This window comes from Blennius ocellaris (assembly GCF_963422515.1).
Source record: "Blennius ocellaris genome assembly, chromosome: 14".
NCBI classification, from domain to species: Eukaryota; Metazoa; Chordata; class Actinopteri; order Blenniiformes; family Blenniidae; genus Blennius; species Blennius ocellaris.
The window spans coordinates 22776539-22789254 of NC_137663.1; the positions used below are offsets into that span (position 1 = coordinate 22776539).

Genomic DNA, 12716 nt, shown 5'->3' on the forward strand with positions numbered 1-12716 from the left:
CTGGTATGAATTTCAAATCCCAATGCGTAAAAAAAAAATGAAAAAGAGACAGAAAATGGTTGGGGAAAGATGTATTATGTCAGTTTGGTTGTCAGACAAAAGGAGTCTGATCAGCAGCTGCTTTACAAACCACAAATGTCAGAGTATCCTTGAAGGAAGCAACTGATTCATCGCCGCCACTGCACTTCAACATTACGCCACCATTTAATCACTGCAGCCAATATAAACAGCGGTGGAAGCAGGAGGATGGTGGAGTAAAAGTCTATCAATCTAGTGGAAGTAGAAGTCCGACCTCGCATTTAATATCAAGGTGCTGGTGTCAAATTACAAACGTTGTACAATGGCCGATCAGAAGGAAAGAGGCCTTAAAGAAACGAAAATTCATTTTCTAATGGTTTTTCCAACAGTGATAATCGTCCCCATACCAGGGAGTGAAGGAAGAAGATCCACCATCTCTCTCAGCAGCTTGTTTCAGTGTTTAAAAAGTGTGTCGCTCCAACGAGCCAATCAGAAACCAAACCCTATATAGCATCATCGGGGGTTTAGCCAATCCCAATCAAGGTAGGCTCCTCCCTCTGACCCTCCCACAATCAGGCACCACGAGAGGAAGTACAGCAACATGCAGCAAAGATTTTGTTGGATTTTGAGGTCGCGTTCACGCCACAATGGCGCTCGTCGACACTGAAGATGCAACTTTTTCAGGGCGACCCATCAGAACCCTCATGTGACGTCGCTTTAATATAATAATCTTCACACATATGGAAGAACCAGCTGGATCTGTGTGGATGATTAAGGCTGTCCCCTCCATGTCTCTCTTTACAGAGCTGTACTTCATGGAAGTATACACATGTTGTTTTCACTTTTTTTTCTAGCGTCTGTTAAAAGTGTAAGTTTGCACACACACACACACACACGCACACACACAGGCAGACATTTATTTATTATGCTTTGCTTTCTTTTGTTTTTCTTCTTTTGTCCTGCTGAGGGTTGGGTCGGGAGGGTCGATGTCTCGTTAAATTTTCATTGTTCTGTGACCTGAAAAAAAGGCTATAAATAAAGTGCTAAAAGAACAGTTTCCAGCTTTTGTGATTATGTTTTTCTTTTTGTTTTTTTATTGGGGGGGGGTAGGTTTTTTTTCAGATCCAGTGTGGCTTTAAATAGTTCTTCTGTTTGGAGACATTAGGTCTTAGATATACTTGAGTGTCTTTACCAGGACAAAAATGAGCTCTAATCAGAAAGGTGCCTTAAAGATTTTATTAATTATAAGAAGAGCAACCACCTATGAATGCAAACAATCTTTTTTTCTCTGTGAATTCTCTCTGTTATGCGAGTTTCATATACGCGACATCTCTTTTTCCTTTTCTTTTTTTTCCCCTCACCATCACCAACGCAACAATAAAGCTGTGAGCCAACCGGGGAGAAATGACCCCACATACATCTGCATCAACATCGGCTGAGACCCCTGTGAAGAGCCGGTGTGAGGAAACCCGCTGACCCAGATGGAGCCTCGAACACTGAGCAGAGCTGCAAGCTGAGGTTTTCACAACTATTGTTATCCTCGACTAAAAATAAAAAAAGGAAAGGAACCTATGTGCCAACATATAGATAGAGGATGCGCTCAACAAAAAAATTGATGTCAGAATTCTGTATGTGGACTTTATCTGCACTGAGAATACAGTTATTCTACCAAAACTGGTGCAGAAGCTTATATAGGTTCCGTATGTGCTTGGAGGCTGAATTGCAAATATCACCCGCAACCATCGTGGCTGCAGGCGTGCCACAGGGACATGTACTCGGCCACCTACTTTTCTCACTCACCTTCGCCATTCACTCACTACGGTTTAAAACAAACAACAGAGGAGAAATTCTGCATTTGACCAGATGAGAACACAGGAAGGAAATATGACGGATGATTCCGTCTAAATCGATAATACAAACGCTTGTTTCTTTAATGACAATAAAAAATTTGGATATTGGAATAATCTTTTTTTTTGTTTGTTTTTTTAATGCAGCATACAAATAAATTCTGTAAACTGCTCCCATCACGCAAAAAAAAAAAAACCCAACAAAAAAAACGCCGTCTGGCACAGTTTGACACAAACATAGATAACAGCCAGATATATCATTAGCACCCCATTACGTACCTCCGACCCATTATCTCATCTCGCACATCCTGTTGTCAAATAGCATTCAAGTGACTGAAAACAGTTCACAATGATTTTTTTTTTGGTTTGTTTGTTTGTTTCAACAAGTGAAATGGTCCGCCGTGTCCCGCGAGGCGGGCGAAAGTGAAAACCAGGCAGCCCTCCAAACGACCCATTCATCCCCAAATCTATCAATGTGAAACACTCCTCTGTATACACTCCTCCGACCATTAATTCTGCCGCCAGTCGAACGGCGGCCTTGAAGTAAACATGCACTGTATGATAATAAGTCAGCGCACCACATTTCACGCAAGACTTGCTGTCAAAGGACCAAACATCTATCTCTCCCTCCAGCCACAGCTTCCCCTCCTGCGCGACATCGGGGGTTTATTTTTTTTTTCCTTTTGCCCCCCCTTCTCTCGTTTCCTAATAAATCTATTTATGTACCTGGAATAACTCAGGGCGAACAGACAAGCAAATACAAAAACACCGCTAATTTATATTTGGGACCAGCCTGTGTGTGTGTGTGTGTGTGTGTGTGTGTGTGTGTGTGTGTGTGTGTGCCGCTCACGGCAGTAAAACGCGACTCCTGACCGTCTCTCGGCGTTCTCAGGTAACTTAAGGGATCAGATGAACAAGAAGCAGAAGTCAAGTTTAGGAGAGTTTCTCCTCGGATGAACCATCCCGAGGACACCTTGTGTGACTGCGTCTCTACTCGCTGCAAACAAAGCCACAAGTATCCATTAGGAACAAGTGCAGAGTTGTTGAACCGAATGCAGTGCAAATAAAGCGAAGACGAATTAAAATAAGGGAATTAGTCACCGTGCAGAACAAGATTAAGCTCTTCAGAATCAAGAGTACACAAGCGATTAAATATGCAAGGACACATCTTTCCCCCGACTTACGCCTTCAAAGTATGTCTTTATCCAGCACCTATCCGGTAATGCTTTTCACTGTTTGTCGATCCCAACAGCCATTAATAACAAAACATTCATCATGAAATTCCCGAGAAGTCTGACAGGATAATTTGCTCCTTTGCTTTCGATTAGATTGTGTGTGTTCTCAGAGGACATACTTTCGCTCTCAATTTGTGAGAGCTGGCAGCTCTCCTTCACTTACATTTTAAAATACATTTATTTGGTGTTTTTTTTTTTTTGTCGAGTCTGCAGCTTAATGACTGATAGAGGGAGATTTTATCCCCTCAGTAAAGGTAATTCAGCAGAATCCTCCCATCAAATTGCATCCTCTCTATATCCATATAGTCATCTTCTCTACGGAGTACGTGTGGAAATGGATGGTTGATTCTTTTGTGCTTTTACCGAATAATAAAGAGGGTTTTGAGCACGGCCATCCCTCCACACACACACACAGCACCGCAAATAAAGGGGGATTTTTTTTTCTTTTTATGCACAAATGCAGCATAATTCTATTCTAAACGTTAATCTGCACTCGACCAGGTACAGATGCAGCTACTTTCTTTTTTGTTGCTCGTGAGGCATGAACCCAAAGTTAAATCAGTTGAATTTGTGAGAAGAGAAGGATCATCTGTTGAGAAGCGGAGCTTCAGGGGGACCGGGAGGCAGTTCAGTGGCATGTTGAACAAACCACCACTCATCAGACATTAGTTCTGATGAGTGGTGAGTCAAAATAAGGTAGCTTTAAACTCATATTTCATTTTTCTCCTCCTTCAGAGTGAAGAAATAAGACCTTCCTTCTATTAAAAAAGAATAAAAAGTATCTGCTGGTGTAATACAACACTCCAACTTCCAACGTGTGCAGTTTATTTACTGTAGATGAGGCCACATCATTAAGCTTTAGACTTTAGCTGGAATGTAACTGGAACAAGACACTTTCCTAAATATCACAATAACAGAAAAGAGCTTGAAAAACAACTGAATTCTGACTTTTTTTCTTTTTTCTTTTTGTAACATAGATCAACATGGATGTTTGAACCCAATTAGAAGCTTTTCCTTTTAGTGTTTTTTTTTTAATTACAAAGTACAAAAAAAACGACAACAAAAATTACAGATGTGCCTTCACCGCCCAGTTTGGTCCACATCCAGCCGCGTCTGTACTTCTTTTACGAGCTCCGCTTTGCTTGACGTCTGATTACAAAATGATTGCTGGATCGGGTTAGAGAGAGAGAGAGAAAGAGAAAAGCTGCGTTTTGACGGTCAAAAATATTCTCGTGCCAACTGTTGCACAACATACATGAAAACTTTGTCAGTTTATCGGAGTTCAACTCTGAATTCCAGGGGAATTTGGACGCCGATGCGTCACGTGCAAAGAATTTGGTGAGTGGATGAAGATTTTGAAAATACCGTTTCTGACTTATCAGGTCTTTTATGGATTGTCGACGGAGCCGTTTTCATTTCGATCGCTTTAAACAAAGCTTACGCTGAATGGCATTCGGTTGGGGCAGTGATAGTGCACAGCTGGCAGTGGGAGTGGAGGGGAGCCTCGTGAAAATAAAACGCAGCTCCGGGCTCCAACTTGGCAAGACGTTGCCCTGCTATTGCGATAACTCACTGGCTCTCTTCTGCTTCACTCCCGTCTCTTGGCGATCCTCCCCTGAAACCCTAATTACTGCATCAGTGCTGACATGACATAGGAGAGCCACCGCTCGTCACATCAGTGCCTCATCTGATCCACCCCGACGCTGCAGAGGTCCTCGCTTCGTCCCCACCGCATGCGTGTGTAAAAGCAGTGTGTAGGAGCCTAAATGCAGTTCATTGATGTTGGGTTAAAAAAGATAAATAATTTAAGCTAAAATAAAACAGCCGCAATTTAAGTTATTTAATTTGGAAGGAATTCGGAGGAGCATTTACAGGTATTTCAGTTCATATGGGCAATAATGTAATAAGTTAATCATTTAAAATGTTTGTGGTTAATTTAAGTGGGTAAAAGTTGAATTTATGTGTTATTGGCAATGTTTGGAAATGGATAACTTGTTTAATTGTTTAGTTGATGCTCCCAAGGGAGTGGAGTTTGGGGGATTACCTGTGACAGGGAGTCAGGCAGGGGAGGATGGAGCCACATGGTTTTTTGACCTCTTTCTCTCTCTCTCCTTTTCTTTTTTTTGTCTATTTTCCCTTGGATGAATGATACTTATCAGGATTTAACGGACAACTTATGTAACTTGGAACACCTCTGGACATTTTCTTTCTGTACCACCCTTTTTCTTTGTTTTCTTTGAGAAGTAAACTGCTCAACTTTACGAGTGGCCCTGTGGATTTTTTTTTCTATGTGGATAAAGAAGAGGAGAATGGATAGAGCGTGAAGCAAAAGGCTTCATTCAGTGGAAACTACGCAGTGCTGCATGTGTGAGAGTGCCACACGTCGCTGGGGGTTTGTTGTTCGCACGAGGCTCGGAACAGAATGAGGTCGGCGGGAGGAAAAAACAACCAGGCAAAGTTTGCTTTTTGTCTCTCGTGCAAATCCGGGCAAAGAACTCCCCATAGGAGGGGGAGGGGGCGGGGGTGTGTGTGTGGAAAAAGCAGGAATACAACATGTGCATTAGACCCCATAACATCACTCATAACAGGCAGACACACTTCCACACAAATGGCTTTCACCACAGAGGTTTCCCCATTAGCATTAAAGGAGAGTGGCTGCGAGAGGCAGAGAGAGAGGGGAAAGGGAGAAGCTTTACTGCGACAATAAATCTAAGGAGCAACTCTGGTCTGCTTTCAGCACCAAATGACAGCTTTCTGTTCGGAGCACATTTCACAGCCCTCTGCTCCTCCGCCGAGCCTGTTTGTTTGTCAGAGAGCAGCCGGGGATGCGACGAGTCCTGGGGGAGAGTGTGTGTGTGTGTGTGTGTGAGAAACTGGACCTTACAGCCTCTGTGGGACAGGAGGGCAACTGAGGAGCACAGACCTTTCATTTCTCTCTCGTGTTCTTCGGAGAGATAACGGCCAGAGCGTGTCCATCACGCCGTTATTAGCCGGCGAGTCGCTGACTGGACACCCCCTCCGGACCCGCTGCGTAACGTCACAGTGCAGCACAACCAGGACACACAGCATCCATACATGCATGGCGTGTCCAGCCTGGACTGGTTCCTGGACCCTGCAATAATCTAACGCTGGTTCAAATCCCAGATGAAGGTTCACCACTGTAGTACCATGGAGCAAAGGCCTTCAACAGCCAACTGTCCAGGTTGTGTCAGGAAGGAGTGTCGTACCAACCGATACTGTCATTCCTGCCAATAATGGTATCATTCTGGGTTTTTTTTTCAATGTAATAATGCAAAAAACATTGCAACTTTCCACTACATTATTGAAGTAGCATTTAAAACCCTTTGACAATGTAATAACTGCAGCCGGTGATGTAAAAATATGTAAACAAGTCAACATTTATTTGAAACAAGACCTTTTTTTATCATAAGATATAGGCATATATCTTATGATATTGTCAAAAGTATTTTACCATTTGATTACATTGTTAGCAAGTTACTGTGTTATTGGTTGAGTTACATAACAAATGACCAAAATGATTGGCCATTACAACATCATTGGTTGTTACAGACCATTGATCCATCGACCTTCTATCAGGCTTTATTCAGATGAGAATCGACGGCGAGTTGGAGTTGTTGTCAAAGTTTTGAAAACAATATCCATTTATAACAATAATAACAAATTATCATTATGAGGTGAGAGTGCTGTAACCACTACAACACTTCAAAAGTTAATTTGGGCCAAACGTATATATCAAATGTCTGCTGTGGACTTCATGCTATGGACACCTTTAAGTAATAAATGTGGAAACTTTTTATTTAAGGGACTTTATTTTGTTAGGATAAAATACTAATTTCTTTGCCTCATTACTTTCTTATCACTGAGGACACTTAAAGGTAAAGTGGCGAATCGCTCAAACACAGTTAAACCATTAAAACCAAACGCTATATCCCGACCTTTGAAACTAGCTTTAAAACCGGCTTCTATGTAAATCTACATCCTCGCACATCAAACAGACACTAAACTCACAGCGATGACAACCTTTCGCCCGCTGACGCTTTTTCACACGCTGACATTAATGAAGCAGGCCAAAGACAAAAGGTTTGCAGGTTCCACACCAAGCGAATTTCATTAAATGAGTTATCTGTCTACTTAAAAGTAGTTCTGGCTCACTGAGTGGTGAAATGAGCATCGGGGACGGTTTATGCACCGGCAAGTGTTCTTCATAGGTAGCTGGCAATTAGGCACGGCAAGGCATCTCCGGTAACGTCCGCAATTCATCTTCTTGGCACGCGGCGAAGGCAACGCGGGGCCCGCTGTTTTGTTTTTGCGTGTCAAGAGGGATTTTCAACGGAAGCCAATCAGACGGCTTCTCGCCGCGGCCCCGGAGTCCCCGCTTTGACACGCTGCCATATTTCGGCGACAGCGAGACAAAAGAAGGGAGGGCGGAGGACTTTTTTTTTTTCCCCAATCGGCGTTCCTGGAGCCCGGCCACCGCTCGTTTAGACGACAAGGCGACCTTGACGTTCGGCGGGCAGGTACCGTAAGAGAAGCCCAAACACACGCGGTGGATAGCGGCGGGGAGAACATGCACACTCCTCGCCCAGACACACACACACACACACACACACACACACACACACACACACACACACACACACACACACACACACACACACACACACACACACACACACACACACACACACACACACACACACACACACGTGTGACTGTTGGCTGGTTACTACGGAGGCCGAGCTAATCCAGCTCCAGTGTTTGGTGCTGTGAAGCAGCTGGAAGCGCATAAGCTGTTAACAAGTTAGGCTGTAAACGTTCACTGGCAGGCACCCTCTTCCTCCTCCTCCTCCTCTTCCTCCTCCTCCTCCTCCTCCCTTTCCTCCTTCACACGTTACCTAGCAGAAGCTCACAGCACACACCTCTTCCACCGACACGTCCAACCTGGCAACAACCGCCGCGGCACGCGCACGACTTCACAGTTCCACACGGAGGCCTGTCCTGTACATGGCGCTCAGACGCCGGCTCCCACACTCGCGCTGCTCTTGCCGGAATATCTCACCGCCTGGCACAAACAAGCACGAGTAATGCGAGTAATAATTCATGCGCAAACGCCCGCATGCAGAAGAGACGTGTTTCGGGCTGCTTTTATCCTGTAACAAGCCTAATGTGTGCCGGCTTGAAGTGCATTGATCGCTGCTAGAATCAGCCCAAAGTCATTCAGGGGAATTTACTGGCGGAATTTATTTGAATGTTGAGTTCGTTTTTAAAGCAAAAAAAACCCAACATTTCTCGTGTGGTTTCAGGAGTCGATTAACAGCTTAATATGTCTCAGTGTGGGTGAAGAACCTTCTCATCAGGAGCCCACTGCTGTACTTTGTGGATCTCCAGCTGCATGATGAAGGACCTGCAGCAGGTGGGGAGGCTGGCAGAGCACCACTTTGGATTTCTGAGAGACAAAACTTGCCGGCCAAAAACATTGTACTAATCCATCTTCGTCTTAGACGTCCAATAACACGGTCCACCGCAAGATGACCCGGTATATTTAAAGATTTATGTTCATCAATAGACAGTGATGGGACTAATTAGAAGATAGCGTACCGCCAAGAGAGAGCCAGCAATGGAACTACAGCTTCCACATTTATTCGCCACCTCCTCTCACGCCTCTTGAGTGGAGGCTGTGGCCCTGCCAGTCTGCTGCCGTGGCTCCTGGGCGCCAGCAGTGGCGTCCAAGGCACGAGTGTTTGACAACCCGGAGTAACAACAGAACAAACAGCTAAGCAAGTAGAAAGTAGAGCACAAGTAGGCCAGCCTCTCAGGGAGCCACCTCCTCCTCCTCCTCCTCCTCCTCCTCCTCCTCCTCCTCCTCCTCCTCCTCCTCCTCGTCTGTCTGGTCCTGTCCTCATCCTCCCTCTGGTTCTCTCGCACAGCGTCCTCGGGGCTCACCCCGACTCTTGAGAGTGAGCCAAGCGTACAGTGTTCCACTCTGATGGCTCAACGTACAGCGATGGTCGTCTGCTGGTGCTAAAACACAAACACTGAGTGGAGCTAGCAGCTTGCGGGGCATGTGTGTCTGCGCATGGCGTGCTGGGGACACCTCCCGTGTGCGGTGGCGCCCTGTGTTTTTTTTCTTTTTTTGGGGGGGGTTGTCCATGTCGGTTGTTGACACGTCGAAAATGGAAGGCATCAGCAGAACGTACATCAGGCGAAGAAGGGTGGGGTAATAAAGTGGATCTGATGAAAACTTAATGGCCCCTTCACCTTTATTAATGGCTGTGGGAGCGGGCCACCGACGCAATAACACGCGTCAGGCTCCACGGATGGAGGGAGGAGGGATTGGGGGGGGGGGGTGAGCTCCATCTGAACCACACTCACTCTCTCAGCACCCGGGAAGAGGGGCTCATAACTGGGAGGACACTAATTAGCATGCTGCCAACTGGATGACTGACTAAGCGGCTGCTGAATTCAGCCAAATGAGCCTTAAAGCACAGCACAGGACGCTTCCATCAGTCCGACGACGGTGCGGCAGTTCACAACAAAATGAAATGAAATCTAAAAGCCTCCCACCGAGGAGGTGATTGCAAACATGTGGGCCCTTCACCGAGGGGTGTGTTTGTTGTTCTTCTGCATTAGCTGAAGTGGTGTCAAGAGCAAGAAGGGGGGGTCAACGGCACTATTTTCTGACCAACCCCAGATGAAACTGTGCTGCATGCGGCCCCTGATGACACCCCTGCTGTCTTGTGCATCTCCACCCATCCCCGCTGCCACACCAAGTTGGAGGACGCTGTACGGATGGACGAAAATGGAGACCGACTGGAGAGATTCCAGTCTGTCGCTGCACCTCCAAACACCTGTGCGAGGAAAACCCCGTTGTTGCATTCCTTCCCCGCTCTTTAGCGGAAACTCGCACTCCAATCGCAGCCGCGGCACTTATTAATATCTCCCTTTCAAATGCTAATTCACCCCCCTCATGCATAAATCATAACTCCAGAGGTGGCTGCTATACTGTGGCTTTTTTTTTTTTAAGAGGGGAGGATGCAGCCGGGTGTGGAGCCTGCCTGTAGTAAGTAATGACATAAACTTGTGTCCCAGATTCGAACAAGGCCAACTGGTTTCTTGAGTCTTTGAAACCTTCCAGTTCGTCTTCAACTAAACTTTTATTGACATTAAGGGTTCAAAAACACACCGAAAGAGGTCCATAAACATTTGTTAACCAGGAGTCTGCTTGAAGAAGACAGGTGAAGAGGACCGGTCGTGGACATGGAGGGGGGTTTGGTGATTTGGGGGGTTTTGGGGGAGGAGGGTGGTGCCTGATCGGTGAGCAGATCTGCCAACCCGGTGCCACTTTTCGCAGCTTTGATGTGCGTCTGGCGTGCTGCGCCGCAGATGCTGCTCAGTGTGACGCGCCTCCTCTCCTCCCTCCCCATCAAATGAATCATTTCTCCTGACTGGGGAAAAAAAAAAAAAAGCACCGCATCACCTCACATGTGTGCGTTTTGTGTGTGAAGAATCCACCCCGGGAGTGCGCAGCCAGGAGTCACTATTCTCATTTAAAAGACAAAAAAAAACTTTTGCGAAATGACTGAAGTTCTATGGAGGCGGGAAATAATCAGCCGTTTTATAAGCAGCATTTTTTGGGGGTCGAATCTGCTTTTCTTGTTAATTAAATTCCCTAATACGGATGTAAATCATCTCGGGTGATTAAATGTCTGCAATCAAGTATCATTTCCCCGAATCAGGTGTAATTTCCTTGATTTAGGGCTGCAATTAGGCCTAAACATGACTGGCTAATGCGCTCAAATCTAATCATTTTCTTGGCTCCTCAAACTGCAAGACCCCCCCTCACACACACACACACACGCACACACGCACACACGCCCTCCCCGACGGCCCCACGCGCACTGATCCATATGAGACAAACCCTTACCTGCCAGGAGCTGGAGGGGATCTCTGCGAATTTGCCGAGACCCCCGAAGGTGTAGCAGCGGTACATGTGATCCAGGGACTCGGAGCAGTGCCACAGCAAGCCGAAGCTCACGGAGTCCTTCCCGGTGCTGTGATGCTGGTTGTGGTGGTTCCTCAGCTGGTCCTTAACAATCCAGGCAGGAGAGATGAAGCTGAAGCTGCAGACGGCGACCAGAGCGGAGGACAGGAGCACCCAGAAGCAGCCCACGCAGCTGAACATGGTGGCGGCGTGCAGGGGCGCAAAGCCCGGAGACAGACCCAGACCAGTCCCGAACCCGAACCCGAACCCGAAGCCGGCCTCTTCTTCTTTCTTCTCCCGGCCCAGGAGCGAAGGCATTTGGAGCTCACGCCTCCAGGAGCGACGCGTCCAACTTCAGCCCCGCCGTCCTGCGCGAACCTCAAGAAGGACTCAGCATGAGCGGCGTGCACCTGCAGCAGCGGCGGCCGTGTGCGTAAAGTGCGCGCGTGCCAAGAACATCTGGCCAGCGGCGAAAGCAAGAACGCAGGGGGGGGAGCAGTAAAGTCAAGTCATCCGTGCGCACACTCAAGCCTGGTCCGATGCCCCAAACCTGCCACTCCGTTTGGCACACCCCAACAAAAAAATAAATAAAATAAAAGCCCTGGATGCGCAGTAAGTGCAGTCCGCCCGGCGCGCACACGGCGCACTCACGCACGAGCAGGTCCCGGAGCTCCGCCGCGTCACAACGTCCCGTCCGGAGCCGCTCGCCCCGTGTAGTGCGGTGCCGTGACGTGACGTGCCGTTCCGTGGTGAGCAGCTGAGCGAGCGCACTTTGGCTCCACTAACAAGTGCGCGCGGACTGCGTCCAAGCTCGTGCACGTTAGGAGGACTGCTTCCGGCGGTGCCTTTCGTAGTAAAAATCCAACCTGAAGCGGCAAGACTGTCTGTAAACTAAGAAATCTTCAAGTATGTTTAACACTCTTTACTTTTCTTTATTCTGATAACTAGTATTATCGCCTCAGCTGGTTACTTATTATCAAGAAAAACTTTCCTCCCACAATCCAAAAACAGGCGTGTCAGGATAATTAGTCACACTAAATTGCCCCCAGATTAGAAAATAGAAGACTAGAGTGTGCCAACAGAAAAAAAAACAAGCTTAATGACAACCACGTATCAATAAATGGGTATTCTAGTAGGGTAATAATTAAGACTGAAACCCTGTAACATATCCAACTCCATGCTTTCAACCACAAACATGAAATATTAAGTAATAAAGCTGAGATATTCAGTTTCTTCTCTGCATTTTCACTCAGTTCGAAAAATTAAATCACAAATTATTTTGATAAATCATTAAACTTTTACCAATAGCTTGCATCATCAGAATTGAATGTTTTGCGGCTATCAATTCTACACTTCTGCAATTTACATACAAATAGTTTGCGGCGACATGTCTTGTTCTTTTGTGAGGCCATAATGAATAAATAGCGACACAATAAGAGCTAATTGAAAAATGAGCCCTTCTCATTTTCATATTTTCAAATTGCACGCTGCATGCATATTTAATTAAATTTATTTCTAACGCAGATGTGAGAAATAATTGGGAAATTAAGGTTCACCAAATAGATTCCCACTCATGTTTTTGGACTGTGTTGTTTTAATTGAGACCCGATGCCA

The 12716-nt window shown here is 46.2% G+C and overlaps 1 protein-coding gene across 1 annotated transcript in view; it reads right to left on the reverse strand.

Annotated features, from left to right (window-relative positions):
• Positions 1-11420, reverse strand: part of lhfpl7 (LHFPL tetraspan subfamily member 7) — a gene marked incomplete at both ends in the record, with an annotated part of 121654 nt that extends 110234 nt beyond the window's left edge. Inside the window, one exon of the mRNA XM_080508868.1 lies at positions 11046-11420. Coding sequence (XP_080364994.1) covers positions 11046-11420 — 375 coding nt within the window. The remainder of the gene's footprint in view (positions 1-11045) is intronic.
• Positions 11421-12716: the final 1296 nt, after the last annotated feature.